This window comes from Scardinius erythrophthalmus, assembly GCF_964197995.2.
Source record: "Scardinius erythrophthalmus genome assembly, chromosome: 1".
In the NCBI taxonomy this organism is placed as follows: Eukaryota; Metazoa; Chordata; class Actinopteri; order Cypriniformes; family Leuciscidae; genus Scardinius; species Scardinius erythrophthalmus.
This window is the reverse complement of record NC_138221.1, coordinates 38,596,465-38,621,920: the sequence shown is the minus strand read 5'-3', so window position 1 is coordinate 38,621,920 and position 25,456 is coordinate 38,596,465. Positions and strand designations below refer to the sequence as shown.

The window sequence follows — 25,456 nt, the reverse complement described above, 5'->3', positions numbered from 1 at the left end:
TATCAGAAATGGAGTTTCAAATAGCCGGGATGAAGAAATCTACCCACTCAGAGACTGGTCAAAAGGTCAAAATAAGTTTTCTTTTTCTTTTTTTCTGGATAGAGAATTAGAAAAGCACTCATACATACTAGCAAACTAACTTAAAAGGAAAAGAACAGTAGATTGATTTTTTTTTTTAACTTTTTTGATTAAATAAAGGCTTTAAAAGTTACAATTACTGTAGTAAACTGTTGATGAATATGAAAATTGAGTATTAGCAGTTGGAATCCAGTTTGAAAGATTACATTGAAAAAGGTTACTGAGGAAAGGTCAGTCTACACACTCCTGCTGAGAGTAGCAACCCACTCAAGTAGTGCATGCAGATGCTGCAGTTGTCACGGAATAGTTGAACATGAGACGAGGATTCAAATGCAGAGGAAATTTATTAGACACTGGCAGACAAGATACAAAAACTCTGGTAGCAAGCAGGAAGGAAACACCAGGAACAGGTAACTTGGACAATGAACCAGCCAGGGGGGCAGCGTTTCATATTATGTTGAAGCTTCCCCGGGCGCCGCCATTGGCTATCAGACCATCACCTGCTGTTAGCATCCCATTGACTCCCATTCATTTTGGCGTCACTTTGACAGCGAATAACTTTACATCTGAGGCGTTTAAAGACTCCATTTGTCCATTATTTATTTCTAAAGAAACACGAAAATGTATAAAAGGCTCCATTACCTTGTATCTTACGTTATGGCCCCGTAGAAGCAGTTTTTGTAAAAATAGGCTAACGATTGCGTCATACCAACGCGACTCTCTGTCGCACAGTAGAGAGATTACCGTATGGACAGGAGGAGAAGCTCGCTCGCAATCGGGGGGACGTGGAGACAAAATGGCAAAGTAATTAATCAGAATACTTAGCAAAAGTTTCTCCTGCTCCAGCTCATGGACACCTCCTACTCACACTCTCCGTCTCTGCAAGTTTCGGAAGGGAATGATTCAGATTTCGCTTGGCACAGCTACTAGAAGACAGACGGGTTGCTCACGTCACATCTACGTCGTCAAGCTCAGTGTGAGTCTGCGCAGTACGCTCGACCATCAGGAAGTTTGTGCTTCTAATTGACTTCACTTGCCTCCGTTGAATCCAATGGGGTCGCTGTGTCCAGTTTATATACTGTCTATGGAACCAGCACAGGACTTCTTTTATTTTTATCTGGCGGTTGACAACTTGTTGTTGTATTACCGCCACCTCTGGACTGGAGTATACCCACAACTTATATTTTCTCTATACTTTTAAATTCTTTTTAAAAGCCCTGTATTCTTTAAAAAAGAAAACAATATTTGACACATCTTATCAGAACTTCTATGTAAAATATTTCTATAATTAAATATAATTTCATTGGCTTCTACTTGTTCAATAAACCTTTCCCTCTCATTCTTATATTTCTGACAATAAAACAATACATGCTCTACAGTTTCTGGGTTATTTCCGAGACAATACTCACAGATACCATCAGCATGCTTTTTCATTAAAAATAATGTACTGTTAAGTCTGGTGTGCCCAATCCTCAGCCTGGACAACACCACTTCTTCATATCTAGTTCTACCTGACACTGCACAGCACAGGACTACAAACACAGGGAGGCTAAATAGGAGAACAAACAAAGGAGGGTAACGAGAAAGACAGGTGGGACAAATTAACCAATAATCAGATAACAAGATGGGAGGGGATAGACAATAGACAGGAGAGCACATGGCACAAAACAACAAAACACCCATGTGCAGCACAAGACAGGACAGGCATGTGACAGCAGTAGGTGAGCAAACAAAATGCAGAAGAAAGCTAAGCAAACAAAGAATACTGTGAAATGGAAGTACAGTGTTAAAGGGAGTTTTTCTAAAGACAACTTGACAGCACATTAAACTACTACATTTACACATATGTGAGTGGTGCTTGCCCATGCAAAACTCATTGCAACAATGCTAAGATGGTGTTGTTGTTAGTAGCCAGGGCATTGCTATGCAGTTGGATTTTAGTGCTTTGCTTTGTGGTCGTCAGGGCTTTCAAGACAAAAGCACCCATCAAAAAAATCTCTGATTCTCTGCTCACTTGCACTTTTGCATTATCAGAACGAACTGTTAGCATAGTTATGCTGCGATGGCATGTTCACTGACAAACATGACCACAAACTTTCATTTTGTAGGACTGCTTTTAGGACTGTGTTGTGCTGAGAAATCGTACAATAATCATACCGCACAGAAACATGTTCTACTGGAAATGCTACTGGTACTGTTCCCAAAGACTGTTTATATACTCAATTTAATGTGAATGGGAAAAAGTGTAAGGCACAATATGGCAGAATGAGTCCTGCCTTCTAAATATTCACGAGTTCACCCTTACATCAATTGAACAGAGTAAAGATTATGCGTATTTGGCGTGCTGTCCGGGGGAGGGCTCCGAGCTCAGAAATTTTGTCTGAACCCAGAGTACTCCCCCATTGTTGTAAGAGTATTTAAGACTAGAAGTGAGGAGATGGGGTGGTGGAGGGATGCTGTTAAACTGTCAACGAACGGAGGTAAGTTTGCAGTATATATATACACCTCTTACCTTGTTGATTGGGTTGATTAACAGAGTGTGGTCCACTTGTGTCTAATTAGTTTTGATTGTCTGAATGTGCTCCACATGTGTTTAATTAGGTTTAATTATCTGAACGTGCTCCTCCCGAACTTTGTTAATAAAACATCATAAAGAGCCAATCACAAATAGGTAAAGTCAGTGCCCTGAGACGTGCCCTTGCGACTGCACATGCACACTGGGTTTACCAATGTAAAATACACACATTTTAAACGATATAAACAAAATTTATGGGACAGTTCATGCCAGATTTTTTTGTCCCAATTCAAGTCACTTTAAAGGTTAGAGCTCTTGAAAGTCGGAAGGATTTTGATTTGGATGTCAGGTGGTTTTATTGTTGGTTCACTGGAAGAAAAATCATTCTCCAATTATATTGTTCCTCTGCGTCGTTCTGTTGTGGTGTGGACAGCCCTTTCACACCAAAAATGATCATTACAAAGATAATGATAACTACATTATCATCCACACCAATGGACAATAACGTTCTGTTTATGATTTTAACCTGAAGGACAATATTTCTGACAAAAATCCTACAGACCCCTTCACACCATGTACAATAACTATAAAGTTTTAAAAATCATTCTAATAGTGAAGTTCACATCACAACTATATCCATAACACAGAGAAACAGTATTGATAGAATCCCTTTCAGACATTGTCAGCTAATCAGAATCCAGGAGCAGTTGCAGACGATATCATGCAGCTCTTTAAGGTCGGCTGGATTCCGATTGGCTGTCAATATTTTTATTGTTCATCAGCTGGAAAAAAGAATTCTGAAAGTGATTACAATGATATCGTTCCTCCGTGTCATTATTGATATAGTTGTGTTGTGGACTGCACTATTCTCACAGAATTAGAATGTTTATTTAAACCTTATTGTCCATTGTGTGAACAGGCCTTAAATCTGTAGACTACTTTTTGTCTGTTCAATTGTCCACCAGGTGACAATAAAATACCCGATCACTTAGAGAAGTAATATCACAGCGTTCCTCAACAAGCTTCATGATTTGAGTTATCATTCGTGTTTGTAGGAGAAACTGTGTGGGATGAGTTACATGACAAAGTTGAATACTTAGGGTTAGAGGTTTCTGAGAGACAGCATATATTTCTGCTCTTCAGTTACGTCCTCACACTTCAAAGGCAGCTGGTGAAAAATGATGCGCTACGCGCACCTGGAAGGTGACACACATCCATCAGCACAGCGCATTAGTCAGCCTAATGCTCAGAGATGAAGGGAAGCTAAGTCACTCACATGACCTCCAGACGGGCCGCCTTGGAGTCGTTGCCGGCCTGAGAGATGACGTCACAGGTATAGTCCCCGATGTCCCCGGACCAGGTTTGACTGATGTGCAAGGAGCCCTCCTGCAGGCTGATACGCCCCCCTCTGGTCTGGCTCACTAACTCCTCATCCTTTTTCCACACGTACCTGCCAAGTGAAGGAGACGGGGAGCGGAAGAGAACTCTATTACAGTCAAACTGACACAGGGGGAGCGCAGGAAACAGCGCTGGCTCATTACACTGATATCCAGCATATTAGCGCTGAATTAACTGTACAACACTACGGATCATGCTTTGAATCAACTTCAAGGCCTGCGGGCTGACACTTTGAATTAACATTACAATCAAACCGAGTGTGGAGCCCTGGGCTCTGATGTCCAGACAAGAAGAGGAAGCAGCTTGGCTCGTTTGTCATCACTCACCTCACTGCCACGCGCGGGTCGTGTGTGGCGCCACACTCCAAAATGGCCGTGGTCCCTTTGATGACACGTCTGTCCATGGGAGGTCTGGATATGGATGTGCGACCTTGGAGAAAACACAACACTGTTGATTCTGCACGAGTTTAATGTTTCCAAGAACCAAACGGCTACGCTTCATTGAATCACAGCCTCTTCACACGTCAACGGCCAAGCACATTTCCCTCCCGCTGAGACAAAGCCGGGACTTCACATGCTCTGATCAGTGTGTAATATCAAGTCTGGAAGCTGTAGATATCACCTTGCTAAGCTGTACCGAGAAGCTGCTTTTCATGGAACAGTTTATCATGCTCCGCTCTGCTACTTATTTATTAAAGGAAGGAAGTTTAATGCGAGTTCTGCCAATCCATAACCACACATTTCCACTGAAATAATGGTGGGTCTTTGCTGTAACAAAATGTAACAGTATTTCCCCATTAAATTCTGACGTTAGGTCAAAGTTACAGTAGCTTGTGATGGTTAAAAAAAAAATCAAAGTTGTAATGTGAAGTTAAGGCCTGCACACAAAAAGACAAACAATAAACAATTTAATATGAATCAACAGTTGTTAATGCGTCTTTTCAGACCAACACAACGATTTGCATGACGTCAATGCAGCAGATAAAAAAAAAAAAAAAAAATGTATGGAGAGTGGTTCTAATCTCAATTCCATCACACTGCAAAAAAAAACTGGCAAATCAATAAAATTTGCTCTTTTTGTTCAAATGCACAATGCTGTACCATAAAACTACTGTTGCACCATAAAACTACTTTTGCTCCAATAGAATAGTATGTCCGAATACATAGTATTTGAAAAACAGAATGCGAAAAGTCCCCGGATGACCTACTACTTCCGCCAAGATTCTGAAGTGCGCATTCGCTGGATACTTTACTATCCCAGAGGCCACAGGAGGGGATTTATGAATGGCAGTGATTGTGAAGTTACGTAAGTTATGCCGGTGGGTCTTGTGACAGTAACAACATGGCGGAAGTAGTACGTCCGAATTTTATTCATACTACAGTACCCATATTCATTCTATGTAGAACCTGCTTTTTAACGGTTGCAAAGTAAATTCGAATTCAAATGTAGTACCTACTCAGACAGTATGTGATTTTGGACGCACCGTAAGACTTGGTGCCGCTTACGAACAGACTGTTTTGCAAAGCGACAGTGAATAGCAGAGAAAGAATCCAGAATCGTCTCTCTTGTCTCTGTACTCTTGTATATTGTGTTGTTCGATAAACATCATAGCGAATACAAAAATCGAAATGTTTTTTAAAATATGTAAATACTGACTTCCTTTTTTCTCTGTGACAAGCAAGTGTCATAAATTGAAAGATGCACAGCACTGCTTTGTGTGAGGAAACAAGTTATTTCTGCTTTCTACAAAGCACCATCTAGTGTCAGAAGTGAAATTGCATTTTCATTCAGCCCGTCTGCCATTGTTATGCATTGGTCTGAATAGACGATCTGCATGAGAAAATTGGGTCATATTTCTTTTGTGCCAAACATTCGCGTTGATGTGAACAGGCCTTTATTTTTGAGCTACAGCCTTTATCTGTCTGTCCGAGTATACATGACACAATGCATTACAGAATATTTGCGCAATTTATGTGAATAGATGCAAGTCGAAACTGACGTACAACCCACTTTTCTAGATTTGCAAGTCTGACTGTGCAAAAATCAAATGATTTCAGTCTCACAAAAGTGTTTCCATATTTAGGTCCAAATTAAATTAAATTTGAAAAAATGGACGAAAATGCAAACTAGGACTCGCACACAAAAAACACATTGCGCTGTTTGTTTGAGTAACAGTTCGTAATATATGGAAGCTTGTTTCCGTCATGAAATAAAAAAATAAAAAGGTAATTGCAACTTTTAATATCAAATTTCTGAATTTTTAATCTTGCAATTTGACCATGCAATTCTTGCAAAGAATTGTAAGAATTATATCTCTTTTAAAAGGCACCTAATTTAATAAATGAAAGGAACTGTCTTTATCACAAAATACATATTTTGTTCAAGAAATGTTTTGATACATTGCATTTTGTTTTCATATTAATGACAATATCAAATATAAATACTACATTCACAAAATTAATATTTCATTCATGACATGAATTTCGTGATCCAGTCCGAACCTTTCCGTCACAAAATTAGGCAGGTCCAGGCTAAGACTGGCCATCGGGAGCGACTGGTTTAACCTACTCTCACCTTCATTTACATTCATTCCATCTTTTTTAACTAAACTCAAAATTCCAAGATATAAACTCTGATGTGCAAAAAATAAAGTCAGAACTGTAAGACAATTTTAATTTATCCTAATTTAATTTAATTCTTCCATAGTGACATCATCTTTCTTCTTTCAAGTCAGTGAAAAAGCAGATTCTGAAAGATGTTCACAAATGTGTTCTGATTAAGTGTTTCTCTTACTCCATACGGTGAGGGAGGCGCTGGCGTTGATCGCTCCCTCTGAGTTAGCGGCGTAGCATGTGTAAATGCCGGTGTCCTGCATCACCACTGGTTGAACCTGCAGACCGCCGGACTCCAGCAGGGTGAAACGTGGAATCTGCATCGAACCGCTGGCGAGGATCTGAGTATCTGTTGTGCATACACACACACACACACACACACACACACACACACACACACAACAACAAACAAACCAGTTAGAGCTCAATATCTTGCTTCTGCTTCCATATAAGGAATTAATAGAGCATCACTATGCATGGTGTTGGAGCTCGGGATGATTTTATTACAAGCTTAAAGTTTTCCCAGAGGAAAAACCGCCTGCAGAGCTCTCTACCTTGTTAGGGGCCACTATTATATATGCCGCTTCATAATTGGGAATGCTATGGAAACGACCTCATGAATATAGTCAAAACAGTTGTAGAATTTAATGGTAGTTTTTTCTGTTACTCTTGCATGAAATTATCTTTTGTGTTGTCAATCGGATACAACAAAGACATCTTAATGGCTTCCTGTGAAGCACACAACACACAACTTCATACATCAATTGATGGCTCTGCCGCAGGAACAAAGCAGCAAGAATGCCAGCGATATACAGTACTAGTAAACATAACAAAACAGCAGGGCTAAGATGCACCCATGTTAATACTGACATTACATTGTTGCTCTGTTCCAAAGCCTAGCTGGCAGCCTATGAAGACAACATTTTATGGCAGAATAGGTGGTATCAATGTGAAGACTGTTACAAAAAGTGAGCATTCAAAACCCAGAATGCAATGTGACAACAACAGGGACAAAAAAAATAATCCAAGACAGCAGATGAGTTGAATGAAATTGTTGTTATAGATAAACTTATATTTCATTAGTACAATGTATTGATAAGGTAAGTGTAGTTAAAAATGCACTGTTTTACCTAATGTTTGTGGGTGCTACGTATTTTTATGTTACATCAAACTCAATTGCGAGCCAAGTCTCTTGTACAAAAGCTGTGTACAGAGTTTCTGCCTATTTTGGCTCTAAACTGTTTGGATTCAAGACTGAATGGTTAAAGTCCCCCTGTAGTTAATATTTTTATCCCTTGAAACCCATCTTTGATCACCAAAATTACATATTTTAATTTTTTTTTTCCTGTGGGAAAAAAAAAATTCATGCCTTAAAATATCTTGAATGTAACTCGACACCCTTGCTTCATTTAGTTTACGCGGACCCATGAATATGCTAATTAGTCCCGCCTCCACTCACTCAAACCAGCTCAGAATACCTGATTCACTTGCTCAACTTTACTGTATTAAACGCTGCATGATGGCAAGTGGAAATACAATTTTAATTCAGCCATACTGTATATGTTTGGACCAGAAACCGATTCAGAAGAAGCACAAGAGTGAACTATACAGGCTTGTATACAAGTCGTATCAGAATGGTAATGCGTTTTAAGTATCGATCTCTTCAATGTCGGACACATAAAGGTCATTAATATGATTAGCCTTTTGCATGACTACGTTATCAAACAGCTAATAATGTGTTACTAATGTTCCATCTCAGAGTCAGACAGCTGCCTTCGAACAGTCAGTATCCTTAGAAACACTTTGAACAACTTAGAATGTCAGTGGAGAAAAGCATATAGTTCATCATAACATCATAATATACAATACATCATATACATAATTCACATGCTACATATAGCTAAATGTACCCGATTTTTCATATCAACAGAAAAATATACCGGGATAACCTGGCTTCTCTTGAGACTCCTATGCTTCAGAGAGGTGATAGTTAAAGGTGCAATATGCAAGAATTTTGCATTAAAATATCCCATAATCTCAAGGCCAGTGTTATATATTTTGTTAAGTTGATTACTTACAATATCCCAAATGTTTCCAACTATTTTTAAATCGTGAGAAAATTAAGATTTTAACCAAGGAAACGGGGCGTTAGAGCAGGGGGGAGCTGGGAGTCGCCAGTCAGTGGCGTCATATCCGCGTTACCCTTGGTTTCCGCTCGTACTGCGTGGAGTCCTGGACAAATGCGGAAGTTGTAGTTGTAGCATCTATCAAGCAACAAACGTTAGCTTGTTTCGTGCAGTCGTTATGGAACACAATTATTCTTTACCGATTGCAGCTGGTTCTGTCGACAAAGCATGCTTAATTTTATATTTTCCAACTGTAGCATTCTGTAATAGTTATGTTTATGTAAGGGAAGTATTATTGCTTTAGATTTGTGTTTAGTTTATTGACATAGTTTATCACGTCTGGTGTTTATGGCCATGTAAATAAATATAGCATGTGTTATACATAAAGATTAATCAGTATTTTGGCAAATGATGTGAGTATGTTCGAATGTACTTTTACAACAATTGTTTAGAACATGTAAAACTGCACCGCGTTATCACAACAATGAATTCGACATACAGTAACATCTATGATAACCAATTTAGTATTAAACCTTACTTTTTCTTGCGGTTAATTCATTTTAATGAAATAAAAGTGTTATGAGGTTCAAGAGTCAGGAAGGAAGAAGACAGGGGTCGCGTGACTGGGATTCGTACTTTATTAAAATAAAGCAAAACAAACAAAAGTCGTGCACAACGCGCATTCACCGTGGCAACCGCGACGGCACAAAAGAGTTCAAAAATGAGAGCTCGGATCCACCGATTTTCTTTCTCTGCGTCCAATTTTCTCTTCAGTCTCTCTCTCGTTCCAGCGCGGATTATAAGCGGTCTCTCCAGCGCGTGGATCACAGCAATAAGACACAGGTGTTTGTCATTTGCACTTGACCTACTTGCATCCCGCTCGTCTCTTCTCTTTCCCAATACAGACCGCGCTGAACCACAAAAAGCATGTCATTATATACATAGAACTTAGCCTCATCCATGAACATGATTTTTCGATTCCCGTCTGACTGATTTACATCCACAGTGGAGTTTAAAACGACAGTTCCCATCATTCCACGCTCCTTCACATCGTCATCAAGCTACGCCGTTGTTGTTGTTTGGATGTAGCGCCCTCTAGTGGCAAAAATGTTTTTGCATATTGTAGCTTTAATGATATGCTAAAGCCCGCTGGCAGGTTGACGTGATTGGTTACAAGATAGTTTGTGATGTCAGAAACACTGGTAATTTCAAACCGTGTTTTTGAGACTGTCTTTTTTTTACTGCAGTTTTGAGGAGAAAATACTCAGCAATGGTGTTGACTTATGCATTTGCACATGGTTTGTCTTAAAGCATATTAAAAACACCACATAAGACATATAAACAACATTAAAAACATGATTTTCACCACAGGGGGTCTTTAAGATACTCCACTGTAGGCAGTAGGCAGGAAGGCAACTCCTCAGGTTTGAAACAGAGCTCAGATGTGATTTAAGCCTCATTCATTAATGAATTCAAATGTTAAATGCTCAAATCAAACATCACATTGAACTAGCATACCTCTCTTCCAGATGATGGCTGCTTTAGGGGCACCAGATACCTGACAGGTGAACGTAGCCACCGCTCCGTCTGTGACAGTGATATCGACCGGTGCCGCGGTGAAGTCAGGAGCCATACCTGCAGAACACACTCACATTTTTAATCAGGACGAGAAAATGCCACATTCCGTTCAAAAACCCCACATTCACGCTTAATGCAGTCCACCCACACACCCCCACAGGAACACGCAAATTATTACAGGAGGCCAAACAACAGCCAGTAAATTGTATTCAAACAATGTTATGTCCATCAAAACACTACTGAGGCTTTTTATTGCGATCCGGGACATGTCTGTAAATTCGTGTTTCAAATCGGAGACAGTAAACAACTGGCATGAATCTAATTACACTTTTCTGATTGGGTGCACAATTTGGAGTTGCAAGGTCATTTTTAATAGGCAGAGATGTCTAAATGAAAAGGTATTTCCATTTGGAAAAGTAAAGCGCATTGCTGCTTGAGAGCAAATGATCACTGGATGCATTGTTGAATATGTGCCATATTCATTTGGAACAGTCAAGACAGGAATATAAAACACATCACAGCTTGGTTTCCAATTCCTTTACATAATTTTTTATCACATGAATACTGATGCAACGGTAGGGCATGGCAGTATAACCAAAATCTAATATTATGCTATAAATCAGTCTTTTTTTATTACAGTAACAGTAACAATCTAGTAATTTTTAGAAACTATTTTAGTAGTAATTTTTACAACTATATCTAGAGATATAGTCCTAGAAATCTTAATATAAAAGAATAGCATACTGAATGTGTCCACACAACAACTATAAAACTTTTTTTTTTTTTTTTTTTTTTTCAGCTGATAAATGAAAACATTGACCAATCATTCCATTCCGAATCCATTCCGCAAACCTTAGAATAGAGCATTATCGTTTGTTGGTGTGGACGCTAATATAGTCATTGTTATGGTTATCTTTATAGTTATCATTCTTGGTGTGAAGGTGCCTTTACTTGTGACACATAGCAAAGTCTTGATTTATTTAGGTTTAGGACACATCTTGTATTTACACATTACTCGCATATGTAAAATAAACCTCAATATCTCTCAAATGTATGTATTCTAAAGGTATGCCAGTGCTATCTTTCCTAGAGCATTTAAACTGTACATCCTGACACAATGTTCCACACTTAAAAATCAGAGTTAGTATGTCATTGAAAATCAACATGCTCAATATGCTCTGATGTTTTGTACGATGACCCCATCTCTCTGGGGAGATAAAGGCCTGGTAAGTAATTATGGACCACACTAACATTCATCCACTGTATTTGTCCTTGATCACTTTAGGATGAAACAGATCTATACAGGAATATTAAAGCCTGATGAAGAACGAACACAGCTTTGATTGAATTGCCGGTCAATGAGCGAGTCTAGATATGCACAATCAATATGCAAGAAGAGATCTTCAGCTATTCAGAGCAGCATTTTTTTTACCTCCTTACTTTTTTAAGGGCTGAAATTAATAGCTTATCTGTATTAAAGGCTCCTTATTCTACAATTTTGTACCATTTTATTTATTTTTACTCTGAAGTTCACCTTATTATTGAACGTTTTATGCTCCAAAACAGTATTAGTTTTACATTTTTACAAGGACATTGTAAAACTTTTTTAAAAATAAAATATTGTTATTTTTAATGAACAAGCTCCATTCCCCAAAATATTCTGCACAATCACGGACAATTAAATGATTCAAAGGTCAATGCGGCTGGAAGTTAAAATCATTACGGCAAACTACTTGCAGTAAATATGTGCAGTCGGGGTGGTGGTAATTATCTGTGTGATGAGAGTGCTCCTCTGAGGGGGTCTTAATGTCCTCATGTACAGATCGGGGCTTTGTCCTGACAAACACTACGATGTAATCAACTCCAGACAGGCCTCTCCACAGGGAGTTGCACTGTTGCATTTCTTACAGAAAGGAGTGAGAATCACATGTCCGTAGATTAGGAACAACACATCTGTCACACCGGGGAACTGCTTTACAACGGCTGAAAGGTGCACTTTACAGCTGGTCACATCTAATACCCTTGGCAACGTCTTGATTGTTTGTGTGTCAGTAATTAATAACAGTAAGTCTGGAAAATGTGTGATAAATAAAGCATGATGCCCCCGTGCCCGCCTTTGGGGTCAGACTCACTCGTGACGTCTAGGTAAGTGTGGACCTGAGCCTCTCCGGCCGAGTTCCTGGCAAAGCACTGGAAGATTCCGGCATCGCTGGGCTGTACCTTCCTGACCTGAAGGCCCATGCTGGAGATGACCCTGTAGCGAGGGTTGTTGAGTTTACTGAGGGGAACAGCATCTTTATACCACTCCAGCTTGGGCATGGGCACCCCTGTGAGTTAAAAACACAACATGATGGGTCATGACGAAGGTCAGATGAAGGTAGCAATTGAACAGTTGGGTTCAGAAGGCTGGAATTAAATTATAAATTGTAACCAAGATTAAATCTTTTATAGTAAAAAGCTTATTAAGCATTTAAAAAGCTTTAAAATGGGATGGAACTATTTAGAAAGCTTAAAGAAAACAGAAAAAACAGTTGTACTAGAAAACCTTTGAGGGTGTTGAAGAAAAAGCACAATATCATGTTGTGTTGATGGCAATATCAAATGTTTTTTTCCTCCTTTCAACAGGTCATCTTGCAAGTCTTTAGCAGTAAATTCTGAGTTTTTTCTTCAGTTACTGCTAAAGACTTGCAAGATGACCTGTTGAAAGGAGGAAAAAAACATTTCAGTTTAGAGTATAAGAAAAACACAAGACAAGCATGACCTTCATGTTGGCACATCTTGCCGAATGCCACTCTTGACCAAGAAGAGCATAAAAGGCCGACTTGAATATTCTAAAATTCATTTTTTCACACATTCACACATAGACCTGTGGAATTTTGGAAGAATGTTTTATGGAGTGATGTGACCAAACTGGAACTTTTTGGACCCATGGATAAGTGGAATTTCTGGTGCAAAAAAGGCAAAGCTTCTGAGCAGAAGAACACCATCTCCATGGTCAAAACTGGAGGTGCTCCAGTCTTGTTATGGGGGTGCTTTGCTGTTGCAAGAAGTGGAAATCTTTACTGTATGAAGGACATCATGAATTCTTTAAAGTATCAAGCCATTTTGACAAAGCTTGTGATCAATGGACTTTCCTGCAGGACAGCCATCCCAAAGTATACATCCAAACCTACCAAATCCTGGTTCAGGGATCAGTCGTAGGATTTAATTCTGATTGAAAATATTGGGTGGAATTTGAAGAAAGCAGTGGTAACGTGAAAACCAAAGATTATCTGTGATCTTCCAGCTTTTTCAAGTGAGAAATGGGACAAGATTGCTGTGGAGAGGTGACAGAAGCTTCTAAGCACTTACAGGCTGCATTTATTGGAGTTTATAAAGAATAAAAGTTTCTGCACAAAGTTTGGGAGTTGAATAATTTTGTACATGAATGTTTAGTGCCAGTTCGATTTTTTTCATTTTTCATTAACTTTACATTCTTAGAATCACTCAAATGTGTATAAATAAACTTTCTATAATAGTTTACTGATGCCTTTGTTGAATTGTTTTCAAGAATAATTTTGATTGCGACTATATATTACAGTTTTTGGTGCATTTCTCACATCACTATTTACATTTGCACAACAGTTAGTTCAACCTCCACAACATTTAGTCATTTGTGCACATCATAGTAGCAGTTTCACATTCCTTCCAACAAATTGCAAAGGCTTTTGGACATGCATCAATTGCTTTCATACAACTCTCTGCTGTTTTATAACATTATCATTTGCTTATGTCATGTCAGTCAAAATTAACTATACTTGTGAATGCTGAATAGTCATTCCATATAAAACTAATAGTCCTCATTTCATTGCTTGAGTCATTACATACAAAAATGTTGAACTAGTTGTCAAAATCCTTCAAGCAAATTTTACACATTTTTTTAAATCTTTTTTTTTCCTGAAAATGTCTCCTAAATTGAACAATTTCTCTCAGGTGAATCTCAGCTTTCACTGATGAGGAACGTTCGGATGTGCATGAATGATTACAGCACTATGTATGTTGTATGTTCAGTTCCAATATGCACTGCAATATTGTTTACAGTTGTGCACAGCTCTACCCAAAGGGAGTTTATGTTTGTTGTAAATAAGGGTGTATTTTTTCTTTTGCACAATGCTGTGAACAAATTAGAATTGCAAAGAGCATATGCAGTAAAAATGTGAAACATACATATTCAGTGTCTTGTACTCAGTTACCTCACTAAATACAGTAATGTGTAACTTTGGCTGTACAAAGTGGCTGTACAAATAGTATATAGTGCTGTCTTGAGCACTTTCAGGTAGTGTCACCAAGATCTGACGTTTTTGCATTGAAAAACATTTACAGAGTAAATTGTCATAATGAAAACATGACAAAGCCATTTGACTATCTTGTTCATAAACAATAGTGTCAGGACTCTTCATCTTGATGACACTGACACTTTCATTGACATTGAATACTTGCTTTTGAGGAATGAGCTATCCATTTTGAGCAAGTGACACGCTTTTGCAGGTTATGAACTAGGTTTTGCAGTTTGTACTAATTGTTTTGAGAACTGCATTAATTGTTGTGCAAATGTAAATAGTGATGTGAGAAATGCACCAAAGCGACCTAGAAAAACTGTATTATTATTATGGCTGATCACTGACAAAAGGCACATCACTAAAGATTACATTTAACTGTAACTGTAATTTTTTTTAAAGATTAACTTTAAGTGACTGTTAGGTAATCTAAATGTAAAAATAGAGGAATTTAGCATGCACAATTAAATATCCAATATCTACCAACATGATAGCCAGACAGATGACAGACAGACAGACAGAAAGATAGATAGATAGACAGACAGAACGACATACAGGCAGACAGACAGATAGATAGATAGAACGACAGACAGACAGATAGATAGATAGATAGATAGATAGATAGATAGAACGACAGACAGACAGACAGATAGATAGATAGATAGATAGAACGACAGACAGACAGATAGATAGATAGATAGATAGATAGATAGATAGATAGATAGATAGATAGAATAGACAGACAGAAAGAAAGATAGATAGATAGAACGACAAAGAGATAGAATGACAGACAGATACAGTAGATGGCTAGATAGCTAGCTAGCTAGCTAGCTAGATAGATAGATAGATAGATAGATAGATAGATAGATAGATAGATAATTGTTAAAACTAAAGCCATTAGTACTCGATAGATAATTGTTAAAATTAAAGCCATCTAGTACTGTTGGTGTATTGTTTGAGGCGGCATTATACTGTATAAACTTCACAGTTTCAGTGAATCCATTTTGCTAACGTGAAATCACACTATCTTTATCCCTATTCTTACCTTTGGAAGCGAAGGCCTGTGTAGTATGAAGCCATACAGACCGCGCTGGTCTAAACACTCTTTATTATACACACTCAAAGGTCTAATTTTGAAAATGCTAGATGCTCTCTTTGTAGGATATAAAAAAGATGAAGTGTCAAGTGGAAATGAGATGATCTGAGGCCTTAAGCTTCCAAACAGATTTGGCTAGCACACTTTTAAGAATATTCCGGCAGCTTGGAATAGTGCACTCTCAGGGGGTTGGGGGGGGGGGGTGATTTAAGTAACTGCTGAAAGAACTAACAGAGAAAATCATCACTCGCTGTGGCTCTCGTCTGTATCAAGAGAAGGCCACCAGACTGTATTATTCAAACTCATTTAGCACTCTTCGCCTGTGGTTAACGGCTGTATCAAGCTCCACTCGGCACCAAACAGCCGCAGACTTTGCCGTGCAAATTTTCCAAGACGTATCAAAAGAGCGAGGGGCTCTGGGTATGTCTTATAGTCTTTTCCTTGATCCTTTAGAGCTGGAGACTTCTGATTCTGCTCTGGAGAGATATAACTTCTCAAAACAAAAGGATTCCTTTCAATCCAGCCACATAAAAAAGTGAGAAGAGTCCCAGAAGCAGCACATAAGAGAGGTAATGGATTGATTCCACTTTCTGCTCTTGAGGATACGGCGGGGTGACTCGCTTGTTTTTATTTCTCACAGCCCATCTGATGCTGAGGGATCATTTTTACCCCTCGCTGAAATTGCAGCTGAGCCGAAACTGAACCTCAACGGACAAATATCATAAGTACGGTTATAACAGTTGGGCCGACTTTCCATTTCAGCACTATTAGAAAGCTAGAGAATATTTCTGAAAGAAAACCAATACCATTTCATCAGCCATTTTTCCACACTATAATGATAATGGTTTAAGCCCCTTCCCATCAACACCTCATATCTCACAGCTAATCGTAAACTCTTCGCCACTCGTCCGAAAGGCTACCATTTGTCTTTGACGAAGGGATGCTGACATCCTCTAAATGTACCGATTTTATAAATCACCCCCAAACAGAGCAGGATGCAGCTTTTGGGGTTGGTTAATAGACCCGCACGGCGCTCCTGGGAGTTAACTCACAACGGTGGGTGGCAGCGCAAAGAATGCAATGCGAAAATTGCTATAAATACCTTTACATAACTAAGATTACTGACTACAAAAGCTCGGAGTGCTCGATGAAGCGCATAGATCAGAGGGGGGGCTGAAGTGTTCTGTGTGTCTTGTGTGTGTAAAGTATATTGGGGAGTATACTTTTAAACCTCGAATCCAGCTCCCTCAGTTTAAGTCTTGCACGAAAAGCACTGACCTCGAGCTTGGCACTGGATATCCACACTTTTCTCCACCTCTCCCATCATCTTCCTCCTGGGCTCAGCGGTGAAATAGGGTGCTTCTGCAAAAGCAAACAAGCTTATTTGAGAACACTGTCATTTCTCAACTGAATACAAAAGAAGGACGTTTTCAAGGTATTGAAATTCATAAACGGCTTCAGCAATAATCGAGTGATTCAGTCAGTGGAATTCAATGTATTTCCTTAAAAACTGTATTTTCGCTGAGCGCAGATGGGTGTGGGACAAATTTATTCCCTTTTCTGTAGCAACTGAACGTTTACTGGAGCAAAAGTAATGAATTCATCAACATTGTCAAGATTGAAATGCTCGGCTTCTGTGCTAAATGTAGTCACGTGTCTTTGGCAGTCAGACATGTGGAAGGGTCGCATTAAGACTGAGAGCACTGTTGGGCATGTTTCATTCACTTCCCTCTCCTAATACACAACGTCCTCTACTGTAATGTTTGGACTTCCTGTAGAGGCACAGATGGCCACTGAAACTTTGAAATGCTGCAGTCTTACATTATAAACTTCATGCTTATAAAACATCTGTTATGAGTCTGTAATGAGGGAAATCTGCTATTTATCATGTTCACATTATACTGTAATCAGGTCTGTATGAATGTTTTTTTTATTTTTTTTTAAGGAATGGTTCACCCATAAAATACAATTCGGTCATAGGGATTGCACAGACTAGTCAACTTTAATGCTCTGCCATGATGCTTTAAGCTTGACATCAACTAGTTGCTGGTCATGGCCTATAGAGGGCGCAACAGGATAAGAAATCTTTGAAGTACTTTTACGCTCTGTTTCCAACAGTAAAAATGAAAAATAAATGCATACTCCGAGAGCGCTCCACAAGATATGTTTGATTGTACCATCTAGATGCTGAAAATTTATTGGGAGAATACACATTTTAAACAGCTTATTGTACACACAAGTTAATCGCCCGTTCTAAACGAATGCGCTGCTGCACTGTAACTCACACACATACAGACAGCAGCTCGCACATAACGCACAGATTGCGCACACAGAAACATTCAGTAGTGCAAAAATGTATTGTCAACACTGTTCTGTGATTTATTAATCAAATAGCTTAGAAACTGAAAAGTTCTAGCATATATTTCTTAACTAAAACCCACAGCTTTACTATTAGTAGAGAGACGCTGCCACGCAATCGTTCTCTCACTAATGCATTCATATATGTAATCTTTACTGTGCTACTGTATCTGATTTAGAATTCTCCATCTGCAGAGAATTGACGCGTTGTTACATTTTTGGAGAGGTGCACGCCAGGGTGTGCCGAATGGTACGCATGCTACACACACCCGACGCTGTTCGACGCTGAAGTATAAATTGGGCTTTAGTGGTACAACAGTTTGTCACTAGGCAATACCCTTAAAGGGACAACACTGTATTTTTTTTTTACCCATTAAAGTTTAATAGAAGCAGCTTAATGATACATATACTCTAAGTTACTAATATATACTTTTAAGGCATATATGTGACCCTGGACCACAAAACCAGTCACATGGGTGAAATTGAGCTTTATGCATCACATGAAAGCTGAATAATTAAGCTTTTTACTGATGTATGGTTTGTTAGGATAGGACAATATTTGGTCGAGAAACAACTATTTGAAAATCTGGAATCTGAGGGTGCAAAAAATCGAAACATTGAGAAAATCTCCTTTAAAGTTGTCCATTTATGTTCGTGATTGTGCAGCATTCACTCACAAAAATAAATGTTTTATATATTTACGGTAGGAAATTTACTAAATATCTTCATGGAACATGATCTTTACTTAATATCCGAATGATTTTTGGCATAAAATAAAAATCGATAATTTTGACCCATACAATGTATTGTTGGCTATTGCCACAAATAAACCTGTGCGACATGTGACTGGTTTTGTGATCCAAGGTCACATATGTGATACAATTTGCCTTGTTAAGGGTACTGGCCCAGTAACAAGCTGTTGTACGCCTGAGGGTATGATTTTGATTTCAGTTAATCTCATTGTTTTTTTAAATGTTAAAGTACAGGTTAATATGCAGAATCAACTATAAGTATACAATTAATAGTTTGATCTCCCTAAAAAGTATTTAAAAAAATACTGTTTGTTTGAGTATCCTGATCAGTCTGAAAACAGCAATACTGACTCAACCAATGGCATGAGTTTGGGGCTGGTCTATCTGTTTGTCTGTCCAATGGCAGATGAGGGGAGTGGTGCAGAAATTACACACTGCACCATTGAGTTGTTATTCATTGAAAATGAAAATAACACTGATTTGGAGTGACAAGAAGGAAAATAAACTATTCATTTTTGGGTAAATTATTCCTTTAATCAGTTATTTAGATGCTTTAATCATGGAAATCGGGGCGAGAAAGCACATTCATTGATTTATTTTCTATGAGCTATTTCATAGATCTCTTTAATAGTTTTACAAGAAATTAATCTCTTATAATGTACAGCTTAAGAGAGATATTATTGTAGAGATTTACGCTTGAGAGACATAACTGTGATGCATGTTTCCTGAGAAAAACTTGCAGACCATCAAAAATCTGAAGTGCATTTTTTTACACAAATAAGCAGATGAATAAATGCATACTTAGAGATCTTGAATATAATTCAGACACCCAAACAGTCACTAAGCTCCTGACTTATGTGCAGCGCCATACTGACAGCCCACATTAATCAGTTCACATCCACTCTGTCTTGCCTAGTGTAATATATTCCTCCTGTTACGGATTCGTCTGTCTATACATATGTATTGGACTTCACATGGAGTTCAGAACACCTGTCAGCTGGACTCTTGAATGGACACCGATGTGAGGCATAAATATTTAATATGCTGTTTAGCTCAGTGGGTTTCCTTATATAACTGTACAGAGAAGCAGTACTGCCTGTACTCAGCATGTGTTAAATATATTGACTGTAGCTATAAATAAATTTCAATATAAATATAAAAGACAGGAAAAACTGAATTCAGCCCGACACTAACATTAATCAGAGAAAACATAAAGCGAAATCATTCAGGAACAGCTAATTAAGAAATTGAGAATCTTGTTGTATGCTGCTATCTCTCGCTAAGAGACGAAGACAAATGTGGACAATGAATTCATATTTGGCATGATATATAGTTCACAAGTTATACAGTAGGCCTTATGGTTACACTTTATTTTGATGGTCCACTTTAGACATTTTACCAGTAACTTGTCAACTGCATGTCAACTTACTAATTAAAATATTAGTAGGCTGTAATAGACCTAACCTAGGTTAGGGTCTGGTGTTAAGGTGCAGGTTGGCAGAATAAGTTGACATGTAGTTGCAAAATTACTAATAGTCCGTAGAATGTCTGTTGGGGAACATCAAAATAAAGTGTTAGCAGATGTTAAGCAGTCTACTAATACTCTAATGAGAGTTAGTTGACATGTAGCTGCAAAGTTACTTTTAGTCAGTAAAAAGTCTAAAGTGGACCATCGGAATAAAGTGTTACTGGCCTTACAATTGCAGTTAAATTACTCATTTTTTTCTCTCCAGTTAATCCAAATAATGTGCTTTGTGTAGTAATATCAAAATTTGTTCAAGAAAATTATTTATTAATTACATTTTTATAAAATTTCTTATATTAATATTTTAAAATTAATTATACTACTACTATTATTACTATTGACATTCATTCTATTACATAAGAAATGACTGTTATTATTAGTCTGTTTTTTAATGTTTTATTATACAATAGAATACTATTTAGGAACATATATTAATAATAATAATAATTATTCATTATGTAATATCATTAATAATAATTATAGCTTATGTGTCTATACCAATAATAACAACAACAGCAGCACTAATAATGATAATAGTATATAAATAATAGTAATAATATTAAATATTAGACCACTTTTATTTTAACATCATTCTATTACTACATTAGATAAAGTAATTTTACATGTCAGATGAGGTAGAAATGGCTTCTTTAGGTACCAATCAACTCTATTAAATTAACATTGTATTCATGTAACACACAAAGATGTTTGCAGATGCAGCTTCCTTTTTTCTAATGCATTGAGCTGTCCTAAAGATATGATAACTCCAACATTTATCTCCTTACACGCCGTTATTTCAACAAAAGACTACACATGTGCACTTTCTGTTTTTTTTGTAAATCAGATGACTTGGAAATAGGTCTGATGGCACTTCAGCGGTGTGTATTCAGGAAGATCCTAATGTTTAGTATTACCTGGTGATATTCTCATAGAGCGCTGTGACCGATAGCTGTAATGCCTGAGGCTCTCCTAAAAGCTCTTAGCTCAGCTAATACAGTGTATAATTTGAGGTTTTATGTGCAGTAATGTAGTGCTATACCTATCAGAGGGCTTTGCTGTTCATCACTCCCCACTGAGTGAAACCATTAAGATGGTGGATTTTCTCTGCAGACGTACAGCTGTGAAAGCATTGTGACGGAGAGAAGAAATGGAGCTTTTATTGGACGATGTGATTTACCTGTGATAGTGAGGAAGGCTCTGGCCTCCGCCGGCTTCACACTGCTGTCCAAAAGCGAGGCTTCGCACATATACATGCCCACATCGGCACTGGTTGGATTGATGATGGTCAAACGTCTGCTGTAGGAGCCCACACCGCTGGCCACTTCCACGCCGTTTCTTCGCCACACCAAATTGAGCTTCTCAACTGGACTGTGGAGAACGACAGGGCAAAAATGTGATGTACTGAGCTTTGTTGTTGCGAACTTGTCACAAAGGTGTGTCACTACTCAGGACATAAGGTTTTGTCAAAATTGTAACTCAGAAGTGATAGTAGAACCATTTTTCTGGCATACACTATCATGTTTTTAAAAGAAATTAATACTTATTTTCAGCAAGTGCACATTTAATTTATCAAAAGTGACAGTAATTTATAATGTTACAACATTTTATAGATTAAAGAATCAACATTGATAATAATAATAATAATAAATGTTTCTTGAGCACTAAATCATCATATTAAACTGATTTCTGAAGGATCATGTGACACTGAAGACTGGAGTAATGACGCTGAAAATTCTGATTTGCGTCACAGAAATAAATGACATTTTAGAATATATTTGCAGAGAAATCATACTAATATTTCGCAATATTACTGTTTTCATGATCAAACAGATGCAGCCATGGTGAGCATAAGATACTTCTTTCAAAAACTTTACAAAAATCATACAACTTTAAAATCTTATATATACAGTAGTAAACATTTGAAGTGGATCAAAAAAGTTCTTCAAAGTTGTCCTAAGACAAGAACGGGTATTGTTCAAAATTCATGTATAACTGATGAAAGGTTTTGATCCACTTCAAATGTTGACTACTGTATATATACAGTATATATCCTGTTGATCACTGATGTTTCTGGAAAACACGTTCAATGCACTGTAAGTGTTACTTTAGCAACTATTATAATAATGGCTTTAAAATGAAGGTTAAATGGAGAAAGACAGACTGAATATTGATGGTTGTGAACCTGTCCGAGGGAAATGAGTGTTAAATGAACTGCGTGCTGCTGGGAACAGCGTGTGTCCATATAGCCGCACTCACCGGGCATTAGCTACACACTCCAGCGTGGCCTCACTGACCCCGGCCACCACCGTAGTGTTTCGGGGTGGGATTACAATGACTGGAGCCACAGGGTCCGCAGGGGCCTCTGAATCTAACCAGGGAGAAGGTTAAAAAAAGAAAGAACTTTAGATGTACATTTGATACTACAAAACAAACTTTTTTTTAAATGTTTTAAACCAGCCTAAGGTGGTTTGCTGGTCTTTCAGCCTGGCCAAGTTGTTATAGCTGGTCTGAATGGTCCAAAAGAACCCAAAATCCCCACAAACCTATCAAAAAAACCCAGCCTAAACAGTTTGACTGGGCTAGGCAGGTTTAAGCTGTTTTTTTGTTCTTTCAGCAAGGATCAAAAATACATTTGTGTTTAAATTAATGATCAGTTATGTTCCCAATTTGAAGTTAATAATATAAAACAACAGATTTTTTAATAGAAAACATAAAGTGGGATCTTTACAAAATCAGCCAACAGCCGTGGACTTGTGGTATTACCACTTAGAAAAAGACAAAAGACAGAGTTCAGCTCTTTATGTTTTATGCTTGCCTGAGACAGACTAATTTGAATAATTTATCTGTTGGCAGTGGTCCTGCAACATGCTCCAAACGGTGGGATTCCTCCCCACCCCCTCCTCCGGCTGTTATGCGAAGTCATTCTTGCATGAAAATATGCTTTTTACATTTTTAAAACGACCCAAGCACATCTCTCGTCTAATAGTGAAAAATTAAATACAGCCTATTAAATCAGCTTCATTCTATCCAGAGGAAAATTAGAGAATGTCTAAAATATTGAAATCTTATGATAATGAGGATTTAAATAACTAAGTCGAATGCCAGAATCAAGCCTTTGATGTCGAAGTTGACGAAATGCATGAAAGAGCTGCCTAACTCAAAAATTGGAACTTGTCAGTAACTTCATGCGATACCGTAGTAAGTCCTAAAAGGGACGGGCCGCTCCAATTACAGTTAGCATCTGATGTGACTTATTAAATATGCCAAGGAGCATACAGAGGTCATAAGCACATATTCAGAATGTAGGGAACCGAATGTAATGGTTTAATTGAAAAATTGGCCAAGCTTTAATCTGAATATTGTCAGTGACCTTTAATATTCACAAAAAGAATATTAAAGGTCACTGCTAAAGATTGCATTTCGCTTTATGATTTATGTTTGTACTTTGGGCTACAATTCCAGCAAACATTACAATATTGCAAGGTTGAAGTATTTCTTCACAGAAAAGACAAACTTCTCTATGCCATTTAAACACCATGTGGACTGAACCAAATGTTTCAATGAGAAGAAAGCATGGAAAACATCCATAAATGCCTTAAAGTTCCTTAGAATTCTCACAAATCACAGATGTAATGCTAATTTAATTTAAATCTCTAACATATTGTAAATAGGAATGTGTTTCTTTTAACCAAGTCTCCAGCGGGCTTTCGTGTTGGAAACAGATTGCATGGGGCGCATGGGCCTCCCTCCCTCCCTCTCTCTGTATTTGCAGATGGGGCAACTCTTTGCAATACACTAAGATATTATTAGAAGACTCATATTTGTTTTTGGAGAGGCAAGAGCGAAAATCCTGCAGTGTTATCATATGTGAGGCGTGAAGCTTGTTTCAGGGGATCCTCTGGCTGCCTACTTCTGCTTCAATGGATAAGTTGCCTCACCTGTGGCCTTGGGAGGTAATAATCGTACTAAATTCATCAGGGATGCGGTAAACAGCCCAATTCCCTCTTTTTATCACATGAACACCACTGGACAAATAAACTTCATCCTACATATACAGACCCTTTCCAAAAAATTATAATATCATGGAAAAGTTTATTTATTTCCATAATTCCACTTCCATAGATTATAGATTCAGGGCCCACAACTTAAACGATTTCAAGTATTTAGTTGTTTATTTGTACATAATTTGGGCTTCCAGCTCATAAAACCCTCGAAAACAGGATTTCAAAAAATTAGAATATTACATGAAATCACACAGTAATTACACAGAGATACCATGGTCATTGAACCAGGTTTTGGTTCTTCTGGCAGTGTGGGCAGGTGCAAATCCTGCTGGAAAATGAAGTCAGCATCTCCATAAAGCTTGCCTGCTGAAGGAAGCATGAAGTGCTCTGAAAATGTCCTGGTAGACGGAAATAAATGGAAATAAATAAACTTTTCCATGATATTCTAATGTTTTGGAAAGGGTCTGTATATATATATATATATATGTGTGTGTGTGTGTGTGTGTGTGTGAATTATATTAGTTTATGAATATTAGGTTACATTATCTCATTTTCAGTGTATGCTTGTCATCTCTTCTGAGGCTCAAATTCAAGTAACTGTATTATGACTGTTCTTGGGCTGCAGATTCTGTTCTTTGAATAGCTAGTCATGGGTTTGAGTAATACTTTGTGTTACTAAAGTAGCAATGATTTTGTCATACAATGGTGCATTAAAGGGATAGTTCACCAAAAAATAATTTAAATGATGGCATAATTTTCACTTTTGATTGAACTATCCCTTTAAGTTGAATATGGAATGTGTATTTTATGTTGCTATTCACAAAGCTGGAAACGCCATTTCACTGAATTAGCTGTAAACTCCAAGACATTTCATAGGAGAACAGAGCTGTGTGTTAAGATGTCACTAATGGTTTTACAGACTTGTTCATGTATTTTAGTTAGTGCATAAAAACAAGATAAAACAAGATAAAAACAAATGTTCTCCACTTGTGTGGGTTTGAACTTGGTTTTCTGAGATATCTTACCATGTGATCCACGGTGCTTCTTGTTCACTGTCCGGCAGCAAAGGCAAAAAAAGGGGACAAATACCAGCCAAAA

At 37.8% G+C, this 25,456-nt stretch overlaps 1 protein-coding gene across 1 annotated transcript in view; it reads right to left on the bottom strand.

The window, feature by feature from the left end:
• Positions 1 to 25,456, bottom strand: part of sdk1a (sidekick cell adhesion molecule 1a) — a 369,950-nt gene that overhangs the window by 94,150 nt on the left and 250,344 nt on the right. Inside the window, exons 6-13 of the mRNA XM_081363124.1 lie at positions 22,611 to 22,722; positions 21,532 to 21,722; positions 16,998 to 17,081; positions 12,440 to 12,634; positions 10,248 to 10,364; positions 6,785 to 6,952; positions 4,318 to 4,420; positions 3,870 to 4,043 (exon numbers count right to left, since the gene is read on the bottom strand). Coding sequence (XP_081219250.1) covers positions 3,870 to 4,043; positions 4,318 to 4,420; positions 6,785 to 6,952; positions 10,248 to 10,364; positions 12,440 to 12,634; positions 16,998 to 17,081; positions 21,532 to 21,722; positions 22,611 to 22,722 — 1,144 coding nt within the window. The remainder of the gene's footprint in view (positions 1 to 3,869; positions 4,044 to 4,317; positions 4,421 to 6,784; positions 6,953 to 10,247; positions 10,365 to 12,439; positions 12,635 to 16,997; positions 17,082 to 21,531; positions 21,723 to 22,610; positions 22,723 to 25,456) is intronic.